The sequence below is a fragment of the Rhincodon typus genome, chromosome 10, assembly GCF_021869965.1.
Source record: "Rhincodon typus isolate 14 chromosome 10, sRhiTyp1.1, whole genome shotgun sequence".
Taxonomy (NCBI): domain Eukaryota; kingdom Metazoa; phylum Chordata; class Chondrichthyes; order Orectolobiformes; family Rhincodontidae; genus Rhincodon; species Rhincodon typus.
In genome coordinates this window covers 41,840,507-41,864,997 of record NC_063341.1, presented here as the reverse complement: position 1 = coordinate 41,864,997, position 24,491 = coordinate 41,840,507, and the positions used below count along the sequence as shown (strand labels likewise).

Sequence of the window (24,491 nt, the reverse complement as noted above, 5' to 3'; positions counted from 1 at the left end):
GTGCCATCTTTTATACTTTTCACAAGTGGCGTGATGAGATTCTCATTTGCAAATGAGCAACTGGACCAGGAACTGTCTGCATTAATATCTGATATTGCACTTGTGGCTCCACTCATACCTGCAAAATTTACTTCGCAAAGGGCAGGATGTTGTTCTGCTCCTTATGAGACAAATCATAATACCATAACTACTACAATGTAATTATCATCTCTTCGCTACATTATCGATTATGAAATTATCAGCTTTTCACTCATTGATTGTAAAATTTGGTATCTCATTAACAGGAAATTTAATCTGTGAAGCAGGGTTTCTGCAATACATTGGATTTACTAAATAATTAGAATATATGGCACAGAAATATGCTATTCAGCCCAAATAGTTTATGCAAGTGCTTATGCTGCACAGGCACCCACGTAACATCACAAACAACCAAAGGATTTTGGAGGAATTCCTGCTTGTGCATTTCTGAAAATGAAAGTAGTCTAAATATTATGGCATCAGACGTTGTGCCCTAAAGAGCCTTAGATGGTATTCATTGGAAATAATGTTTGGGTTCTTTGCTGTTGCTAAAAGCTCCTGCTCCTACTCTAGATCTTCTACTTGCTGCATCTGTTATTTCCAGTTTGAATACTCAAAGTAACAGTGCTGAAATTAAGCAGCTAGGGGAGAATCTTTCCAGCCCCTAAATGATGTGGGCTATGATGAGAAAGTTGAGAAAATCGGGTAACATGTCCAGGAAGGACCTTCTTGACATCAAGGGCAAAAAGTCCCATTTTCCAACCAAGTGTTGAACAGTGAAAGGGGATTCTTGCTAGTGAGTGGCATGGATTATCACTCATTAACAGCCTCATTATTATGTAATTTCACTTCATTAATGTGCAGTCTCCCATCCTATCACCTATCATGGGGAAACTAGGTGGTGAGAATTCTGAGTAGATACCAGCTCACTCCTTGCTCCTATGAAGCACTATCATGGATACCCAGCACTAATGTCCCAGGACATGGTCCGAAGCAGCAGAAATACACACCCCACTCCCATGGACACTGGTATCTAAAATGTGTTAGCCTCTCTATACCATCATGGCATATCTCATGGCATGCCACCATCAAACACAAATTCCCCTCCCTTCCCTTGTCCACCTTCCGCAGGGACCGTTCCCTCCGGGACACCCTGGTGCACACTTCCTTCACCCCAACATCCCCCCACAGCCCTACTGCACCTTCCCCTGTAACCACCGAACGTGCAACACCTGCGCTTTTGCCTCAGTACCATCAGTATCCAAGAGCCCAAACATACCTTCCAGGTGAAGCAACACTTCACCTGCACTTCCCAGAATCTAGTCTACTGCATTCACTGCTCACAATGTGGTCTTCTCTACATTGGGGAAACGAAGCGTAGACTTGGCGACCGCTTCGCAGAACATCTACGTTCTGCTCACAAGAAAGACCCTTGAACTACCTGCTATCTGCCACTTCAACACACCACCCTGCTCCCTGGCCAACATCTCTGTCTCTGGCTTACTGCAGTGTTCCAGTGAAGCCCAGCGCAAGCTGGAGGAACAACACCTCATTTTCCGCTTGGGGACCCTATAGCCCTCCGGACTCAATATTGAGTTCAATAATTTTTCAGCCTAAACTGTCCCATGTCCCAGCCCCCCACCCCACACACTAGGCCTTGTTACCACATAGTATGCCATTACAGCCCCTGTTGTTAGTCACTAACAATCCCCATTAACAACTATTCACCCTCCCAGCCTGATCGTTAGCAACTCCTTTGTCTGTCCAACTGTCTTTCTCTCTCTTTGGGCTCTATCCTATCGTTTACTCCCTACCCTACCCACCTCCCTATTTTCTGCATATAAACTGCCGTTTTCCCAGCCACCATCAGTTCTAAGGAAGGGTCACCGGACCCGAAACATTAACTCTGTTTTCTCCTTCACAGGTGCTGCCAGACCTGCTGAGCTTTTCCAGCAACTTTGTTTTTGTTCCGGGAGTCTTAATGGTGGGAATTGGAGACAGAATGGTGGGTTGCAATGTGGATTACTATAGTGAAGGGGTCAGGGTGTCAAATCAATATATAAGATCAAGCATGGGTCGGTAAGGTGTCATGGGGTTGGGAGGAGGTTGCAACGGTGGGCAGCACCCTGCTCCGTAATGAGAGAAAGAGGGTTGTCAAAGAAGATGACGTTGTGTGTACCAGCTTTAGAGCTGGTGCAGGTACGGGAAAGGTGGTGAAGTTTGCCGAGCAAGTAAATAGACAACAGAGAGGACATGCAGAGTTTGTAGTCTGTGGTTGTTAAGGTGGGTGAGAGTTAGTGAAGGAAGGTGCTGTGTGTGAAAGTGATAGCATTGGTAGTATTGATGGGGGGTGTCTATAATAGCTGAGATAGAATGAATGTGAAGTAGCAGAGGGAAGTTGGTGGCACTTACCCTGTTGCAGCAGAGAGGATCATTAACCTTCTTCCTGCATTGCTGACTGGTCCTATGAACTTTGGAGATCATACTGAACTGGGTAGTGGCCTCAGACTAGGTTTGGCAGTGTGGTCTTTTCTGATGGCCCTGGAGGAAGTGGAAATTCCTCCTCTGCACTTCGTCATCTATCAGAACATTGAAGTCCCTGCCAGCAAAGTGGGGCACCAATTTCCCCTTGTCTGCTTTGATGTCCCCAAACTATGTGTAGCTTTGCAGAGCTAGTCTAGAATTCCAACTATTTTCTGGATGGACAACAATATTTTTAAAATGGCTCCACTGCCAGGGAAGCTGGCCTATTCTGGGATAGCTGGCCAGTGGTGAGTTCTTTCAACTGCAGCAATTGGGAGAATTGGGCCAGCCTTAGACTAAAGGACGCCTTAGAAGTGGAGTAGGTGGTTAATGAGGTGATAACACAAGAAAACTTGCTAGATCCTGTGGAGAGAAACCCTCCATGTAACTTGACAAAATTAGACGCAGACAAAATATGGTAAACTTCAGTCATTAATTTTTCTTTTACAAAACATTTTTTCTGTTTAAATGCATACTTTCTGGATTTGAAATGGTGCTATCAAACACAGAATGGAAAGGTTGGCTGCTTCCAGAAATTATTAATATAAAAGTGAACTTAGCATCTCTCTTGAATGTGATACCTTCAAGTAGCATGAACTTTCTAGTCACCCAACACAAAGGAATTTCATACAATGTCTCTTGACACTTGGTATGGTTTGAAAGAACACAACCAAAACCGCTTAAGCTTGATACAATGCAAGCAACAACCCAGTTATCTGCTACAAAACACAATGGTTTTTGATGAGGGGACATCAAATCGTTAGCTGCAAATCTCAAACAAAAACTCAAGTCACATGATTGAAACTGGATTTTGAACAGCTTTAATTATACAGCTTTGACTTCTTTAATCAGTCTGCTTCTAGCATCAAGAGAACTCATAATAAGCAGCTGGAAAAGCATAGCTGGTCAGACAGCATCCGAGGAGCAGGGAATCCAGTGTTTCGGGCCGAAACCCTTCGTCAGGACTGCCTAAAATGTTGAATTCCCTGCTCCTCGGATGCTTTCTGACCTGCTGTGCTTTTCCAGCTCCACATTTGTTGACTCTAGCTTCCAGCATCTGCAGTCCTCACTATCTCCAAGTCTTAATAAACAGCTCCAGGCTTAGCCTTTGCCTACTTCTGATTTCAGTCTCTTTCAAAATCTGGAGTACGACAGGTTGTTGCTGTTGTTTGTAATATTGAAATGTCTCCCAGAGTTTGTTTTAGTGTGAGCCTTGAGCATCCAGCTTCTGACACGTGTTTCAGGCTTCTGGCCATTTGTAGCCCTCTGAGACTGGAGATCCATATCTACACATCCACAAAATACTGCGCTCAATGTTTAACTATAAAAGAAAGGTTGCTACTGATAACTTTATTTCTTTTACTCCGTATCCTGTGTTGTGTGACATTTGTTTTTTGAATTAGGTTCTGTGGTTTATTTTGAATACTTTCAAGCAATACTTCAGCATCTGTCAAAGTGGAGTCAGATAAGCATATGTTCATTCACAAGTGTTAAGGGCGGATTTGATTTTCTAAAATTGCAGTGGTATTTACAACTAAGCTTGTGTTTATATGGATTGGAGAATAGGCAACCTGAATAGAATTTTAACAAAATAATTCATTTTCAACATTTCAGCTAGTCACTTAAATGCTCAACTTGAAATTATAGCTCAGTTTGCAAGCTATGTGAGAAATGGATTTTTATATGTGAATTGAGGTTATCAAACTCGATAATTACCTTCAAAGACTTTTGCATCAATAATTTGAATGGTTTGCAGCCCACTTGCGCAATTTAGACTTTTTTTTTAAAGATTGCAAATGCCAAGCTTTCATAATAAACAAGAGCAATGATATGTGAAACTATTAACACCACTAAACGTTAGGTTGGATTTGGATAGATAATAAATAAGTCAGAGAAAATTGAAGCACAATTCAATCTGATTCCAATGCATCCACTTTTGGATTTAACGGAGGTGCAATTGGCTTCATGCAAATAACCGGCTTGATGGAATCAGTGCAGAACAGCAGGGAGCAGTCCAACAGATAGACTGAGGTCATAGGAGACAGTACCTATATAATAGGGTGTACAAAGTAAGGTTCTGCCACCTCAGCTTCTCTGAAGAGCAGTGTCATGTCATTCAGTCGCAGATACCTGCAAGTTTTCGAGAAGTATATTTGCTATTTGCTGAGCCAGACATTGCCATTTGTTGCACAGATCATGATGTTCCTAAGTTTTTTGTTAGTTCTGGTCCTTCCAAAGTGCTATCAAAAACAAGTCAAGGCACTGACTGTCTACAAGACATAAGGCATTAGGCAGGCGCTTGTTTGTATGGATTGTGAGTTTCGTAAATTTCTCCAAATGTCAATAGCTAAAATGAGTGGGCCACAACAAGAAACAAGCTCTCCGCATCTACAAATGCATATCTGCCTCTCTGGCATACCTCTTACAGGTACCTGCTCTCCATGATTACAGCTGCTTAGATTGGTCTGAAGATGGCATTTGTTACTGTTATGTTGTATTCTGCACATTATCCGGAATTATAGGTGAAGGAGTAGGAAGGCATTCAGGAGGAAAGTTTGGATCAGGAGAACTTTTAAAAGGAGGAGGTGTATGGAAATGTGACTCTTACCTCCAAATTCTTTTGTCATGTGGTTTGATACAACAATATGGGTTGAGTTTTTCTCACCCCTGAGCGATGTGGACAAAAATGAGTCAGTTGTGAACATATGGTGAGTTCAGAAAAATGAGATTATCGATGCTAAGGAAAAAAGGCTGTTTCTGCAACCACTTTCTGAATGGCTAGATGAATAGAAAAGGTTTGGAGGGATATGGGCCAGGAACAGGCAGGTGTGACTAGAATAGTTTGGGATTATGGTCAGCATAGACTGGTTGGACTGTTTCTGTGCTGTATGACTCTGTGAGAATCTAGTGAATGGTGAGAGACCAATTTGCAAGCAATAACATCTCATTGTTACTGAATCTTGCCTCTTAATATGCAGTTTCCTCTGCTCCCCGAAAGAAATTTATTGACACATTGAAGATTCATTTATTGAAACATATAAGATTATTAGGTGGCTTGGCAGAGTAGATGCAGAGACCTTGTTTCCCTTTGCAGGTGAGTCTTGGACAACAGCGCATCAGCTCAGTTTAAGGAGCTGCCTATTTAAGACAGCAATGAGAAAGATTTTTTTTCCATCTTCTCCACTACTACAGAGTATATATTACACATCTGTCAATCCCTCATGACATTCCTGATAGGCCTCCAGCATTCTCATTCTCAATTGTGGTCTTTCAGTATTTTGTGTTTGTATCCAGCTGAGTGCTATCTGCCCACAAACCTCTGGCCCCCACTTCCCCAGCTGAGAACTGTCCACAGATGTTCCTACCACCAGTGGAAGAGTTGGTGGTACATTGCAACATCACTGTATTAGTAATCCAGGCGCAAATCTTAATCTTCTAGGGAAATGCTTTCAAATCCCATCATTGTAGTTGGTGTAATTTAAAATCAATTCATGAAGAATCTGCAGTTGAAAAGTAGTAATCGTGGTCACAGCAATATCATCAATTGTTATAAAAGCCTATCTAATTCAGTAAAATCCTATGGAGAAAGAATTCTGCCATCCTTACCTGATCTGGTCTTACATGTAGCTCTAGACTACAGCAATGTGTTTATTTCTAAATGCCTGATATGGCCTAGCAAACCACTCAGTTCAAGAATAATTATGGATGAGCAACAAATGTTGACCTTGTCAATGATGTCCACCTCCATGAAAGGATATATTTTTTTAATCTTCTCTATCTCACTTTTGAATTGTAAACAATGAAACAGTTGTATCACATTGCAAGTGGTTTGTGTGTAGCAACAGTGGCTGAATATTTGGGGAGGTTGGGAAGTGCAGAGAAATCAAAGGATGGCATCTGCTGAAATCTAAGTAGGTGTGAAGAGAGATGAATGTGCTTGCGAAAACAGAATGAAATAGAGTTCTCGGCAAAAATGTATGTACTAGTTAGCGATGTACTTTTCACTAACCTGGTTATATCATAAAACTACTTTCTGTACTGCATCTAAGACCAGGACAAGAGGCACTGCTGGTCACTTCATCAGCAACTCCAACTATGTTTATTGGTGATAGCTACAGATTTCTTCATTCATTGCGGAGATAAAGTATGCCTCTTCTCTAAGTGACTGCAGCATCCAGCAGTAATTCCAGGAAAATATCACTGAGCCTGAGTGCTGCCCTTGTTCTCTGTGCATGCATTTCTGCTCTGGTCCTTGAGATAGTGGACTTGACATTACATCAGGCGAGTCAGCAGCATGTTTTTTGCACAAATTGAAGGGAAAACATGGAAATCAAAATATATTGCCTGAATCATTTGAAATGGAGGATCTGACTCGCTGACTTTACCATGGGTTTCTCTCAACCATCATCTCCCAACCTTCCCTCCTGCTTGTAACCTTTTGCATTAACATGAGGAATATATTGTAACCTTCCACATCTATTGCCTTTAACTTATTTCCTTGGTCACTTGTTTTATTGTTAATGCACGAAATATATTTACTGTGGTTTCAATTCAATGTAATGTTTACAAATAATTCAATCAATAATCCATTAATGTGGCTTTCATAGTTGAGTGTTTCTTTCCATTTTTGCTTAAAAGGGTCAATTTCAATTCACAAGGGCCATAACATAATTATATTTTGCTTCTTGCACAAAAGTTATTCACCTTTTGTTTGATTCTTGCTGATTCCAGCAGTGTTCATATGCGGTGTGAGTGTATCCTTAAAGGAAACAGTGATTGAATTTAGTATCCAAGAAACTTAAAGTGGATAGAACACAATACAATAAAAATTTATTGTCACATGTACTTTTACATGAAAAGTACAGTGAAACATTTTAAAACTTGCCCTACCATGGCACCTACAACATTGGCAGAAGTCATACTTAATAATAAAAAAATACAATTGTGACAAAGTTCATCACAGTTCAGTTAACTCAGGAAAAGTTGACTTAGGAACAATGGAATACCCCGAGCCGGGCCGAGATTGCCATGCCATGCTGGTGAATACTATGCTGGAGGATTCTCCCAAAGAAGATCACCATGCTGGGCCAAGACTGCCACTCTTGGATAAGACCGCCTGCTAGGCCATTGGAATACCTGGATGCTGAAGACAAGAAGACCTCCAAACTGGGACGAGACCTCCACTTTGCGTCAAGACTGCCACAGGAGGAGCCTGCCACGTTGGGCCGAGATTAAAGATCAAAAAAAATCAAAATTCAGCCCACAATAAAACTCTCAGGAAGAACCCTTTGAAAATAAAATTTTAGCCCCTGCTAGAAATCTTCCAGTCCATCTGCAAGTTCTTCAAGGAAGAATAAATTTTGTCCTTCAGCAATCACTACTTCCTCAACAATTGGAGAATGAAGTTGTCTATTTCCAAGTTGCTGCCCTGCAAATGAGAATGCTGCATTGCTGTTTTCTCTAGGCCAGCATTTATTGCCCATCCCTAACTGCCCAAAGGGCAGTTAAGTGTCAACCACTGCTGTGGGTCTGGAGTCAGATGTAGGCCAGAGCAGGTAAGGATGGCAGTTTCCTTCCCTAAAGGACATTAGTAAATCCAGATGGGTTTTTCCAACAGTTGGCAATGGATTCATGGTCATCAGTAGACTCTTAATTCCAGATTTTTTGTATTGAATTCAAATTCCACCATCTGTCATGGCGGGATTCAAACCCAGGTCCTCAGAACATTACCTGTGTCTCTGGAGAATACCACTAGCCCATTTCCTCCCCTGTAGACAGCATGTCTAGCTTTGTTGCTGGAAATTGTACATCTGATGATGGCTGTGACCTCCTAGTGCCTATAATTCTACTGCCATTCACTGGCCAGTTGCTGCTTCTTGCTGGCTCTGACCAGCGGCATGTAGCCAACACCTGGGAGTCGGATCGTCCAATCCTCTTTTTCTTTTGGCTTAAGGATTTGCTGTGCATTCGGTTCCTGACTTCATCTACCCAGATTTCACAAATGCTGTCCACCATCCACAAGGCACAAGTGAGGAGTGCCATGGAATACTACACACTTGCCTGGATGAGTGCAGCCCAACAACACTCAAGAAGCTTGACACCACACAAGAGAAATCAGCCCGTTTGTTTGGCACAGCATCCACTAAACATTTACTCCTTCCACCACTGACATACAGTGGCAGCAGTGTGTACCATCCACAAGATGGATTTAAGAAATTCACCAAGGTTCTTCAGGCAGCACTTTCCAAATCCAAACTATTACCACCTAAAAAGACAAAGGTAGCAGATACATGCGAACAACACCACCTGCAAGCCATTCATCTTTCTGACTTGGAAATATATTGCCGCTTCCTCATTGTTGCCAAGTTAAACTCTTAGAAGTTCCTCCTCAGCAGCTCTGTTGGTGTGTCTACACAAAATTGCTTGCAGCAGATCAAGAAGTCAGCTTACCACCATCTTCTGAAGGGTAACTATGGATGGGCAATAAATGCCCCAGCCAGTGATGCTGACATACCATGAATGAATGAGAAAAGTCTTCCCTGATTCTTGATGTAGATTAAAATTTGAGATTTGATGTTTGTAGTTTTAAATACTTTACTATTATTGCATGAATTATTAAGAACTGAATAAAGCTAGTTCTACATAGTGCTAAGTGCTTTTGTATTACTTCTCCAAAAAAGTGGATTTTCTACTTTTGTCATTAAGCTGTATGTGAAAGGATTGTGAACTGGAGTTAGGGTTAAAGCAGTGTAAACATCAATTTTTTGAACTGTGCTGTTTTTCATTGGAGGTCTCCAGTAGTAACATATGATCAATGAATGAAATTACCTTTTGGAATAGTCAAAGATGAAAGGCTAATTGAATTTGATCCAACGGTTTGAATACTTTATATGCATTTATTTGAAAAATATACCAGAGGTAGGTTGAGAGCTTGATGATGTTATCTACAATGCAATTTAACGCTTTAGAATGTAAGGAAATTCAGTTGTTTATGAATTTTCCATGAGGATCATTTATGTAGAAATACATTAAAATGGTCGTTGCTCTGAATAGCCTATTACAATGTTGTTAATGAAAAAGTTTTTTGGTTCATTTATACCATGCCATTTATGTTTATCTTTCTTGGAGGACAAATGTTCAGACTTGATGCAACTGCATTCATTAGATTTAAATGAAGAAATTAATGTAAATATATATGATTCACTCCTCCTCCATGGAGCTAAGAAATTTTAGAAACAAGGATACTGTTTTCATTTTTGGCAAACATGCCTGAATTTCAAATAATAGCTATATGACTGTTTAAGAAACAAACCAAATAATAATTTAAAATAAACTATTTTAATACTGAAGTTTTTCTTTCCTTTCCATAACCTAAAATATGTTTTCCCTTTGCGCCATAATACAGAATTTAGCCGCATGGGTTTAAAGTGGAACCTAATGGGAATTAAGTTTATGTCTTCAGAAATTAATTTAATTGTGGGTTTCCTAGATACCTTAACGAAAAGGGTTAACAATATAATTGGCAATTTGGGATGTTTTACTGCAAGATTTCAATACCTTCATTCAGTATATGCATTCATTGCCTGATATAATGCTGCCAGCAGTCGAATAGAATGAAATCAGCATGCAATTATTTTTTTAATATTTGCTATCAACACAATTTTCAAATACTCTTCTGATGTTCAAACAAAATATCCATAAAATTAAGTATAAATAAAATTTGTTTTTCATGATAATTTTATTTTATTGCTCCTACTTAATTTGCAATTGTAACATTTTGACAATGGTGGTGCATTAACTCTTATACAAAATCACTTGATAGCTAAGATTATTAATGAGAATCTTTATTGTAAGTATTATAGACAGGTACCTTTACAATTTGTTTGATTGTTGATTTTTGTTCATTTCCCTTTTTCTCTAGTAAATCTCAATCCAGGAGTAGAACAAAAGATTGTTTTCATCACAGCCCGCGTACACCCTGGGGAATCACCTGCATCGTTTGTGTGCCAGGGTTAGTATTGTATTCTAACTCTCAACCTAGACCCTGATTAAACAAAACATCATAGTGGTTATTTAACATTACTGAAAGTAATTCTTATTTTCTATTTTAAAACTATAGTCTGAATTTTGGATTAATAAAGAACACATGAGATAAAATAATTTTAAAAAGGATTCCTCATCATTTATATAATACTGAAGTTGAATTTGCAATGAGGTTCCTTGCTCATGAGAAGGCAATAGGTAAGAGTTTTTTTGTGGACATACTGGGGACACCCCTGGTTCTTTTAATCCCACAAAATTAATTTTGATTGTTTGCTGAACAGCCTCCAGCAGTCTTTATAAGGATGCCTGTTTCATCTGGTTCAGTGCCAGGAGGAATGAATGAAATGTGCATGGCATGCAATATCTAACCAATAGGACCTCAGTTGTAATATTACAAGCAAATTTAATAAAGATAGGTCTTCTGGCCACTCATCTTAGAATGCTTTCTAAAGTACCAGAAAGAAGTTTGCTAGGTTAAACAGCGTAGTTAGCCACACTATGCCATTATCAAAATAGTAATACCTCCATCACTAGTGGAAACACTGAAAAGCAACCCTGGTTCATGTCTGCCCTGTTGTTGTGGACATTGACCTGGATGTTTGTTTTCATTGTTGTGTGTCTTTGAATGTTGTGCTAATGGATTGTGTTAAAGAATGGGACAAAGTTTGTCTAAGGAAGTTGTAGAATCCAAGTAATAAAAAAATTTATAAACCCAGTTAAATTTTCCTTTTTTAACTGACTTCAAAGAAAATCAAGCAGAATGTTAAAAGGGCTGTGATTTGTTACAGTTGATTCTGCTGGTGTTGTACTACTACTGAGAACACAAAAACCTCATATAATTTTTAAGTCGGGTGCTTGCCCATGAGCAGGCAACAGGTTGGAAATTTTTGTGGAATTGGTAGGAACTCTCCTGGTTTTCTTAGTCCAGCCAAATTAATTTTGGTTATTTGTTGTGCAGTCAGAATGAATTCACAGCTTTGATTGTGTATCATCATTTCTGATATCTATCTCTGATAGTGTATGTATTTTGATTGTTTCTGGGATAACTCTCCTGAATAATATGTTGACATATCTTCTGAAGTGCTGTCACTGTTAAGTGACTACAATTGACCAACTTACATGTGTGAAACTAAATAGAAAAACTGCAAAAGATTCAAAAAAGTAATGTACACAGCTGCTGAATCTTAATTTATTGATGGACAAATTTGCATTTACAACTATGTTCATCTTTTTCCAGAAATTTTCCATCTTGTTTAATAAAGAGAAAGTAATAGCTATAGAGATACCAGTATGCTACTTGTAACTTCTTTCCCTTACAGGGCTGATAGTGAGGAGTGGCAGTACATGCACAGACAAAAGATTGTGACAGAATCTCTTTAGTGTAATAATTTTCCTTCAGAGCTAATTAAGTGCTCATCTAGCATGGTTTCCAAGATTGATTTAATTGAAATTACCCTTTAGTCTCATAAGGCAAATTGATGGAAATTGCAATTGCTTTGTGGCCTTTTCAAGGGCAGGCATTTATTATATCACATTCTCAGTACAACAAGGTCAAATTATAGCATCCAGATTAAACCCTTAATGAGTTTATTAGACTTTGGTAACAAATGTTAGAACATGAGGAAAGTCAAGAAAATGCCACTTCACACATCAAAGCTCAGCCTTTAAGTGTTTTAATATCTGTCTTAATATGTTGCTTTTCTTTTCACAAAACTTAAATTACTGTGAAACATTATTAATTTTAGATCAGGATTCTATGAAGTGGATATTACAAATTGTGCTCCTGATACATAGCTTCATTGTGGATTTACCTATTGAGAGTTTTAAGTTGGCTCATGATTTTCCATATTGGTCTGTACCCATTTGAATTCTTGATATTTATCAATAATATATCTTAAAGGAAAAATAAGTTGTCCCATTGCCATCTTTATAGCCAAACAACACAACTTCTGATTGTAAGGTAATTGGGAATGAGACAGAGATCCATGATATTTCAACTGAAGCCATTTTGCAATGCAAGAGGATTTCCTTAAATCCTCAAGAATGAGAGAAACCAGAGGTGAATTGCAGGTAATGGAGCCTTATGCTAAGTTTTCTTACACTAGTAGGCAAATTATTGTGTGCAAGTTCTGTAAACAGAAGCCAACCTTGTCTTTAGACATTGAATCAAGCCCCACTGAGGCCGGAGGATCTGAGAGATGGTAGTATAAAGGGCATAGAGAGTCTTAAAAATGAGAGGAACTCAAGCTGTGGCAATATTCCATTTCTAATTTTCTTATGTAAGAACCTCAGAAAGGAATGACAAAATTGTTTTCTGTTTGTGCCAAGTTCTAGGCAATTTTGTGTAATGGACCATCAGAAGTTAAATTCAAGTTATTTTGACTATTTTAATTCACAGTTCCAAAGGCAGAAGACTTTCATCCATTACTCAGGGCTGTGGCTGAAAGTGATTCTGGGATAAAAGTCTATTGCTTAAAACAAGTACCTGATGACCATGACCACTATGTTGTGAATCAATTTTTGCTTATGACCATTTCTAATATAATACATGTATGCATATATAAGCATTCAGTGAGTACGTATAGAGTTATCAAGAGTATGTTTGCTGGTATTTCTAAAGTACTGGAAGATAGTTTGCTGTCTGATCCACCTCATGCTCTTTGTTTTGTAATCTTGTAGTAATCTGCACTTACTATTATAATCACAATTGTCATTTCTCTGTAATGTTCCTTATTCACATTTGAGATACATAACTAGGATTCTGATGAACCTCTTTATCGATTGGATCATTAACGTTCCTGATATTTTTAGTTTAACAAAGTAAAAGGTGTGAAGAACAAAATAGTTTCAGTTTTGTTCAGAGAATTTTAATTCACGTTCCTCCTTAGCAACACTCAACATTCTTCCAGAAGTTCTGACTCGCTAACCTTTTAACATATCCTTTATCCATTTTGTGAATATGTAACATTGTATATTGTTGGTGTCTAAACAGATTCCCTTTAATTGCTGGCTCAAGTACATTTATCTGTTTTTTACATGATACAGTGAAGTATTTTGGCATTTTTAGAATTTCAACATTTGTGCTAGAAAGTCGAAACAAAATCTGTTCTCACGCACCCAGATCCAGTACAACGAAACACATTTCAAATTGAAGATATTTGACCCTGTAACATTCCCTGCTTAAAGTCAAAATGAAATCCAAATTCTGCATTGTGAATTTTCCTTTTTTTTCATCAATTATTATATAATCTCTGAGAGATCAGGAATACTAGAATAGACAAAGCTACTGGATCAGTAATCCAGAAACCCACCACGGCAGCTAAATTATTTAAATACAAGAAATTACTTTTAAAAATTCCATCATAAAAAAGTTAGTCTCATGCATGATGATGATGAAGTATCAGATTGCTATAAAAATTGGTCTGGTTAATGAATGACCAAAAAAAAATGGTTTGGATTTAAATACTCTTTGGAATGGCTTAACGAAAACTGAGAGAACTGTTCCACAGACTGGTCAAGCACTAGCCTGACGTAATCATTCTCACTGAATAAAATCTTATAGCCAATGCCTCAGACCCCTCTAACACTGTTCTGGCATGCGCTTTGTGTGAACAGTAGAACAAAGCAACAGATGGCGCAGTGGCATAGTGATATACAGTTGGGAGGAAGTGACCACAGGATTCCCAGCCCCATGATGTCTAATGTCATGGTGAGGAAGCCTCCTGTTGATTTCCGTCTACTGCCATCCCTCAATTGATGAATTTGTGCTCCTCCATGTTGAACACCATTTAGAAGAAGACCTGAAGTTACCAAATAACAGAATGTCAACATTCAAGCAAGGTTGACATGATTCAGTGCACAGCAGACCATGTAATTTGCACCACATCTAACAATGTACTCTGGTAAGGAACTTCCGTATTTAATACTTGAGTGTCTGTAGCATCACATCTGAATTAGCTGGCTGGAATGTGAAGCTCAAATCTACCAGACTAGATCTGCAGCAGGCGGTGTGATAATCAACAAGAGGAAAAAATCTAATTGACTTCATCCTCACTAATCTGCCTTTCACAGATGCAGTTGTCTATGACAGTATTGATTGGAATGACCACCATGTTGCAAATGGGACCAGATCAGTTTAGGATATCTGGTTCACATGGACGAGTTGGACCGAAAGGTCTGTTTCCATGCTGTTTAACTCTATGACTCTGTGTTGTCCTTGTGGAGATGAAGTTCCATTTTCACATTGAAGACATGATCCTTTGTGCTGTGTGACAATACCACCTTGTCTAATGGGATAGATTCAGGACATACAGGCCAAACAGAGGAAGCAGCATGTGATTGACAGAGTTAAGCCATTCTGCAATCAATAGATTGAATCAAGGCTGTGCAGTGCTACCACATCCAGTAATGAATGGTGGTGAACAATTCAATAATCAACTGGCAGAGGAGGCTCCACAAATATGCCCCTCTTCAATAGTGACACAGCCCAGCACTTCAGAGCAAAGACAAGGGAAACAATTGTAGCCACCTTCAGCCTGAAGCAGCTAGTGGATAATGTCTCTTAGCCTCCACAGGAAAGTTAGGAGGTGAGTCACTTGCCACAGAAAATCTAGCCTCTGACCCATTGTTGTAATCCACAATAGCTGCTCTTGTTAATGTTCTGATCAATAGCAACCCTCAGGATATTTATTGCTGGGGATTTGGTGGTGGTATTGATTTTGAATGTGATGGGAAAATGGTTAGAATGTTTTTTGAGATTGTCATCAGTTGAAATATGTGGAGCTTGCCACTTAATCAGCTCGAACCTGAATTTGTCCAGGTTGTGTTGCATGTGGAATTGCACTACATTATCTGAGGAGTTGTGGATAGAATCTAACATCAGTGAACATACCCTGTTCTCTTAGTAAAACACTGTGGCTGTTACAGTGGATATTACCAGTGGCATTGATATTGGTACAGGTTTATTAAAATTTTCCTTTCCCTGCTGTGGCTCTGTGGAAACACTAAGTGAGAAAGTTTTTTACCTTTCTTTACCTACAGTGCAGGGGTGTTTAATGGCTGTTCTCAAAGCTGTGATCTTCACAGCATAACAGTCCACGCACTAGGACTAACAGACAGACGAGCTTTGAAGCTTGCTTTCAACCCCATTTTTGTATATCCCTGGAAGAGTAAAATGCAAACAAGTCAGCAAAAAATGGCCTCTTGCAGAGAGAGGTTTGGGTAGTCAGTCTCCTGATATATTTACCTTTTTAGTCTTTTCGTTTGAAGTTTCCCTGACTCTTTGAGGTTGTTGAGGTTGGTTTGCTCGCCGAGCTGGTTTCTTGTTTCGCAAACATTTCGTTACCATGCTTGGTAACATCCTCAGTGCAGCCTCCGATGAAGCGTCGGTGTGTTTTCCTGCCTGGTTTTTAAACTCTGGGGTCTGTTGAAATGGATTGCCTCACTTCCAGTTTTCCTTCGTAGTGGAATGTATATGGGGTCGAGTTCAATGTGTTTATTAATAGCATGCTTCGTGGAGTGCCATGCTTCTAGGAATTCTCGTGCCTGTCTCTGCCTAGCCTGTCCCAGGATCTTGGTGTTGTCCCAGTCGAAGTGGTGGTTCTCTTTGTCCATGTGGATTGAGATGAGTGAGTATTGGTCGTGTCTTTTTGTAGCCAGTTGGTGTTCATGTACTCTTGTTGTTAGTTTCCTTCCTGTTTGTCCAATGTAGTGTTTCTCGCAGTCTCTGCAGGGGATCTTGCAGATGACATTGGTCCTGTCCATGGCAGGGAGTGGGTCCTTGCTTCGGGTGAGCAGTTGTCATAGGGTTAACGTGGGCTTGAGTGCCACTCTGATGCCCAGCGGTCGTAGGAGTCTTGTCGTGAGTTCCGAAGGGTAGTGTGATGAGTGTGTCAAGGTGTGTAGTATCTTTCTGATGCTATTCGTGTAGGTATCTTCTGACCCAATTCTTTGGATATCCATTATCCTTGAAAACCTGGAAGAGGTATTCTTCTTCCTCTTGGCATAGTTCCGTGTTACTGCAGTGTGTTGTTGCCCTTTTAAATAGTGTTCGCACGCAGCTTTGTTTGTGTGTGCTGGGATGGTTACTGTTGAAGTTCAGTACCTGGTCTGTGTGTGTGGCTTTTCGGTGTACTTTCTTTTGCAGTTCCCCATTTGTCTTGCGCTCTACCATGACGTCTGACGTCCAGGAATGGGAGCCGTTTGTTCTTCTCCTCCTCTCTGGTGAATTTTATTCTGGTGAGGGTGCTGTTTATAAGTTTGTGTGTCTCCTCACAAAAGCCGAAAAGCCGCACACACAGGCTACAAAAAGACACGACTAATACTCACTCATCTCAATCCACATGGACGAGGAGAACCATCACTTTGACTGGGACAACACCAAGATCCTGGGACAGGCTAGGCAGAGACAGGCACGAGAATTCCTAGAAGCATGGCACTCCACGAAGCATGCTATTAATAAACACATTGAACTCGACCCCATATACATTCCACTACGAAGGAAAATCGGAAGTGAGGCAATCCATCTCAATGGACCCCAGGGTTTAAAAACCAGGCAGGAAAACACACCGACGCTTCATTGGAGGCTGCACTGAGGATGTTACCAAGCATGGTAACGAAACGTCTGCGAAACAAGAAACCAGCTCGGCCAGCCAACCAACCTCAACAACCTCAACACCCACAACCCGAGCTACAAATCTGCCCCAAAACCTTTCCCTGACTCTGTACTGGTGTGACATTTCAAAGTTCCTCTCCAGACTGACTTTACATCCACATTCTTTTTTGGCTGTATCTCCTTTTTAAAAAAAACACACATATTTAGAATTAAAAGTGGTTGTGATTCTGGGTTATGGCCCGTGGTCATGACACCATCCCATTAATAGATCCTTCAAGGAGGTGCATCCAGCAGAAGCTCAGGAACTGAACAAGATGCAATGGAATGGTGTAATTCATTCATTCCAACATCAATGATAGGGGAGCTTAAGCACTAGATTTTCAGATCTCATTCTTAGTGCAATGAAATGCACATAGTCGTGAATGATTGACCATCTCATTCCCATCACTAGAAAGGCCATCCCTTTCTTTCTTAAGGGTTTCCACTGGCTGGTCTAATCAGCTCATACCCTTTTTTACATTGCCTGATTGTCTCTTCCATTGGGAAAATGAAAATTTTGTAAAGGATTTGAAAATCTGCCTTTTACACAACTGCACTTCATGAATTTCACTTCCACAGTGTCTCCTAGACTCAGAACATGCCCAACCAATGTCTCTCATGTCATACAGCAAAAATGTTGTTTTCTTTTACATTGATTTTTGTTGTGATTTGTCCTGATGAGTCCAAGATGAAAAGTTTTGACAAAACATATCTTTTTCACAAATATAGTTATAAATTATTAATTTTTGGCTGACACAGCACTAGAATTTAGAATTATTATTAGACGAAAGCTGGATGTGGTTCTTAACAATTGTGGCATCTTTCTGCTGATATTCTGAAAATAATGCTGTGAGCAACCTCCACTGCAGTTATTAGAAAGTTACCTCTATAATGCCCAACAATCGATGATTTTCTGATCCATGTCGATAGAGAAAGTTAAATACTAACCTGTGAAAATTCATTTAATATTAACCTTTACCTTGCTAAAGAATATTTTACCCTTAGATTTGATTAGAAAGAGGAAAACTTAAATGTATGATGAAATTGATCAGTTTTCCAATCATTATTTTTTTATTTCTCTCCTCTTTTCATTCATGATGCTTTTTAAAGCCCTCTTATCTCTGTGAGTCTGGAGGTTGGTGCATGTAAACAGGCAGGAAGATGCAGACTGGAGATTCCACTGTCCTCCTACCTCCCTCTGATCAAATCTGCAAAGACCATTTCTCAGATTTGGTAGTGGCCTTCAGGTATGCTAATTCATTGTCATTCAGTGCCCAATTGAGGAACCTAGCAAAGGGAAAGTATGGTTCAAGGAAACACTGAGGTTCATCACTGGAGATTGTTTAGTTGAAATCTGCAGCAACTCCCAACTAAAAAAAACCAAGATTGATTGATACCTTCACCTGGAACTGAAATCATTGAAGTGGGTGCTGTTCTTGGCCTGGGTGTGGGTCCTACACCCTACCTGAATGCAATGGCCTACCCCCACTCTGAGCAAGCTGGTCCTGCCGCCTACCTAAGCATAGGAGGCCCTAGCCCTGACCTGAGCATCGTGGCCCCACTCCCCAATCTGAACACAAGGGCTGTTTTTTCTACCAACTTTTTTTTTAGGTACGCTAATTAACTTGACTCTCATGTTGAATACCACTGGCAAATGTATTGAGGGTGATTCAGGCACAGGCACAAGTGAAATGGCACAGAATGAACTCTTTGGAGGACTTCAATGTCTGTCACCAAGGTGGGCTTGGTAGTACTACTCCAGATTGAGCTGGTCAAGGTTGAAAGAACATAGCTGCTTTACTAGGCTTGTGGCAGTGGAGGCGGATCTAGCAAGATTAAAAAATCTATTTGACCTCAACTTCACCAATCTACTTATGGCACATGCATCTATCCATGGCAGTATTGGTGGGCAAATTGCTGATGGAAACGAAGTTCCGTCTTAACATTGAGGATACTCTTTGTCATTTGTGTGCACAAAGACCAATGTTAGTGTGCAGGTGCAATAAGTAATTAAGAAGGCAAATGGAACTCCAGCTTTTATTGCTGGAGGGCTGGTATTTAAAAATATGTAAGTCTTACCTCAACAGTATAGGGTCAGTGACCTTGTGAAGTCACACCCGGAATACAGTGTAGACTTTGGTCCTATATTCAAGAAAGATATACTGATATTGGAGGCAGTTCAAAACAAATTCACTAGGCTGATTCCTGGGATGAAGGGGTTGACTCCTCAAGAATGGCTAAACAGGTTGTACCTTTATTCTTCAGAGTTTGGAAGATTGAGAGGTGATCTTACTGAAACATACAAGATTCCAGAAGCAGTTCTGAAAAAGGGTCACTAGGCTCGAAACATTACTCTGTTTCTGTCTCCACAGATGCTGCCAAACCTGCTGAGTTTCTCCAGCAATTTCTGTTGTTGTTTAAGATTCTGAGGTGGCTTGACAAGTTCAATGTTCAGAAGTTGCTTCCACCAGTGGGGCAATCTCAAACCAGGGGACATACTTGTAGAATAAGGGGACATTCATTTAAAACTGAGATGTGAATGAATTTCTTCTCCCAGAACGTAGTGAATATCTGGAATTCTCCACCCCAGAGAGCAGTGGAGGCTAGATCACTGAGCATATTTAAAGTGGAGATAGATGGATTCTTGAAACATTGAAGAGTTGAGGCTTTGAGGAGTGGGTACCAAAGAGGAATTGAGGCCTGGGCCAGATTAGTCATGATCTTATAGCATGGTGGGGAAGACTTGATAGGATGAATAACTGAATCCTGCTCCTATTTCTTGTATTCTTATGCTCTACAACTGCTCCTGCCTGCACTAATCCATGAAAGTAGTTAGGAAAGCAAAACAGCAGCAAGTAAAACTCCCTCCCCACCTTGATCTAAGTCCCACACTTTCCAAACTGACACACTCCACTCTCTGCAGGTTGTAGTCTGTGCTAATTGCACAGAGGCCTTTTTTCATACTCTGCCTCAGCTGGTTTAGGATACTGATTTAAACCAGAGTAACTTTTAGACCCAGTTAACCACCCAGGCTGTGGCAGAACTATCCACTAGGAGAGGTTGTTTTCACTCTCCTCAGTCCTAAAAGAGACTTAACTATCTGGCCTTTAGCATTATTGATACTGAATCCCCACTATACACATCCTGCTCAATACTATTGACCAGAAACAGAACTGGACTGGCCATATAAATACTTGGAATACAGTGGTGAGTAACTCACCTGCTTATTTGTCAATGCCTATTCACCATTCATAAGTATGATGGAGCACTTGCCTGAATGAATGCAGCACCAACATCAATCAAAAGAGTCTTGGCACCATCCAGAACAAAACACCCAACATAACTGGTACCTCATCAGACCTCTTCAACATTCACCCCCATCACCACCAATGCACTGGTGCAGCCTGTACCAAATACAAAATACATTACAACAATTCACTATGGCTTCTGTGACCACACCTCCCAAACCCATAACCACTACTATCTCAAAGGACAGGGGTAGCAGATACATGGGAACACCATCACCTACAAACTTACTTCAAAGCCACATACCATCCTGACTTGGAACTATATCGCCATTCCTTCATTGTCCCAATCCCGGAACTCCTCATGTCAACAGCACTGTACATATGCCCACACCATGTGCACTGCAGTGGTTCAAGCAAACATCTTACCATCACCTTCTTAAGAGTAATTAAGGGTGGGCAATAAATGTTGGCTTACCCAGCAATTCCCACGTTACATAACTGAATTTAAAAACTCCTTAAATTATATTCAAGTCTTCTTGTGAGTAGAGTTCTGCTGGTAATCTTACCCTCCAAGAAATAATAAGAATTAAATCCTGATCTATGTCGAGTAGCAACAAAAATAATAACAAAAGTTGTATTCTTGCTGTAGTACAAACAAATTTCTTCAGAACGTTTAGACTTAGATGTTCTTCAGCTCCACTGTCTCAACTGATGGCAATCATACCGTATAATTATCCTTCTAGTTAAATCTAGATTTAGCTGCAAAGATACTTGCAGTTTGACATTTGTATGCAAATGTCAGTCCTCCCTGGTACATCAATGGAGGTACCAGGGAATTTTATGATGGAAAATTGGTGCAAACTGCATGATTTCTCACCACATGAGAAATTTCCTTGCTCCAACTATACTTTGGAAATATGCCGAAAAAGCAAATAAATTTGTGCCCGTCAGCTTTAAAATTGAATTTTGATTGAACTGGGAGCAAAGTGGATGACAGAGGGTGTTCGTTAGACAATCTGCCCAACCAATTTCATTGGCAACAGTCCAGATTGTTTTTGTGGATTCTTGTGGATTGCTCCTGCTTGTTGTGGTAGTAATTTCAAAGTTATTTTCTAAGCTACTAATTTTCTTGACTGGTGACTATATTTGTACAGAATTCGTACATGCACAATCCATCTGGTACCATGGTAAAATGATAATCAAGTTTCTACGTGTATCATAGGACCCTGATTTACATATTGAAAGAGTTTACCAGCTAATTCATTTGGATGCCTCGATTGTCAGCAAGTCTTTCTCCAATATTTTGGGACATTAGAAAGTAATTTCTGCTGAGTAGGAATCGTAAAAATACCCAAGTCTAGTCTTCAGTTCTAAAGAAGTTCATACTCAAACCATCATTTATTTCTTCTTATTCCAGAAATGTTATTTGATCTCCTGTGTATTTCAAGCACCATCCACCCTTTTCAGATTTGCAGTTTTTGTCTAAAAGGTTACATGTAAGTCTCTGAGCAAAAGTCTTGCACAAGCATCGTATTAGATGCCAATTTAACTCTATACTGTAGTAAGGGCACCATGTCTGTTGATGACTATGATGTTCAATGACCTTTGATGATCAGCAATAATGAAAACTATTGCCTGAGGAGAATTTCCTTAGCTATGCCTTTAATGCATGACATTGAAATGTTTCATATATATTTGCATATTAATGATGAGAACATGCATGAAACTTCTTCAATCGCCTTGTTTATAATATTTGGTTCATTTGTGAATTTGTAGGTGTATTTTGTGGTTTCACTTTCTGTATTTCTGTGCCTTCTTATTTTTCTGTATTATTATCAGTTTTTAAAAAATGTTATTCAAACTGATTCATACTTCTCTTTCAAATTAGGTCTCCACCTGATCTCTTGTTCCTTTGGTCCATTTATCATTTTGTGTTAAATTTATGAACTTTTATGCTTTTCCATCTTTATATTAACAGGAGTTGCAAAATATCTTGTGAAACAAGTTGTACTGTTCCCACTGTAGGCCGCTATCTCTGCAGTTCTCAAGATCAAAGCACCATGAAGAAAATATATTAATGCAATAAGCATAGAAAATTCTGGAAATACACAGCATATCTGGCAGCATCTTCTGCACGGAAACATCTTTAACTTTTCAGGTTGATCGACTTTCATTAAAACTGGAACAAGTTAGACAAATTTGAGAAGTACAGAGGCAAGGGAAAAGAGGAAGAGGGGCTAGAACAAAAGTGTAAATCTGTGATAAGTGAATGAAGGGGAGAGCACTAAAAGAAATGTTAGGATCTGAAAGCATTGGAGAGAGCAAAGTTAAAGCCGAAGAGGAAAGATGGTATTGCAAGGACAGCAGGTGGTCCAACAGCACATTTGAAATAAAATAACAGCACAAAGAGAGTGCTGCAGGAATAGTGGATTGTCTCAGTGGAATGTTTGACCTAAACATTTTGTGCTATGCACAGACTAGGCATCTGGAAAGGCATGTCAATCATGTGCATGTCTTCATTCTCCTTTTTTTCCAAGAAGTTTCCCTGTATTGTTGAGAATTTGGACAAGTGATCGTTTAACTTAATCAACAAAAACGGAATTATTAGAAAGGCTGGCTGTAATTAAAGTTGACAAGTCATCAGGATTGAATCAGATGCATCAGAAGATACTAAGTAAGAGTGAAAGTGATTAAAGTACTCCGTAATTTTCCAGTTCTCATGACATTGAGGGATCGTGCCAGAGAACTGGAAAATTACAAATGTTACACCATTCTACAAGAAAGAATGTAGGGATAAATCAACAGTTACAGACCGATCAGTTTAACCGCATGCACGGAAAAAAGCTTTTTGAAACAATATCTTGAATAACATTAGTAGTCATTTGGACAAATGTATTTTGATTAAGGAAAGCCAGCATAGGTTCATTCAGGGCAAATTGTGTTTAATTATTTTGGTGGTGTTTTTGATGAGGTTGCAGAGCAGATTGATAGGGTAATGTGGTTGATGTATATATGGACTTACAAAGGACATTTCATGAAATACCAGCCAAGCTGACGGCAATTAAACAAAATGGACCGTGGTTGCGAGGAATCTAAATTCAGTGAGTGACAAAAGTAAAGAGTAGTGTATGACCAGTTGTTCTTCAGAGTGGCGGAACATTTCCTAGGGGTCAGGATTAGGACCACATGACTTGTTGCAAAAACTTCAATTTTGGTGAACAAGGCACAATTTAAAAATTTGCAGTGAATACGAACTTGTAATATTGTGAATTGTGAAAAGGTTAGTGATAGACTTCAAGAGAACACAGACAGGTCTGTTAAATGGGCAGACAGGAGCCAATTCTAATGCAAAAAAGTGTTTGAGGACTGAATTGCTCCCGGTTCTCATGTTCTTGTGTTCTTTGGTAGGAAGAACAATGAAAGACAATATGAAATAAATTTTAAAGGGGATGCATGAACAGAGGAACTTAAGTGTATATGTGGACAAATCATTAATAGTGGCAGAACAGGTTTGATAGCTGTTAATAAAACATATATGATCCCGGACTTTATAAATAAAGCCATAGAATACAAAAGCAAAAATGTGATGGTGAACCTTTATAAGATACACATTCAACTTCAATTGTGCCCAGTTTTTACCATCACACTTTAGGGAGGCTGTAGTACAGATTAATGGGTGAGGTTCTGGGAATGGTAAACGTCAGTGATGAGGGTAGATCAGCAAAGTTGGGGTTGTTCTTTTTAAAATAGAAAAGGTGAAAGAAAATTTGGTAGAAAATCAGATTTCTGGTGATTAGCAAAAAAATAGCAACATGACAGGCTGAAAAGCCTTTTATAACAAGTACATAAGATCTCGAACGGATTGCCTGTGAGAGCAATGGAAGCAGATTCAATTGTGGTTTTCAAAGGGAATTGGATATTTATATGGAGAAAATAATTGCAGGCTATGAGGAGAAGGCAGGAAGTGGTTCCAGCTAATTGGCTCTTGCTGATAGCCAGTATGAAAA

At 39.5% G+C, this 24,491-nt stretch overlaps 1 protein-coding gene across 1 annotated transcript in view; it reads left to right on the top strand.

The window, feature by feature from the left end:
• The window catches only part of agbl4 (AGBL carboxypeptidase 4), a 690,087-nt gene that overhangs the window by 516,410 nt on the left and 149,186 nt on the right, over nucleotides 1-24,491 (top strand). The window contains exon 7 of the mRNA XM_048602285.1: nucleotides 10,463-10,552. Within this exon, the coding sequence (XP_048458242.1) occupies nucleotides 10,463-10,552 (90 nt within the window). The remainder of the gene's footprint in view (nucleotides 1-10,462; nucleotides 10,553-24,491) is intronic.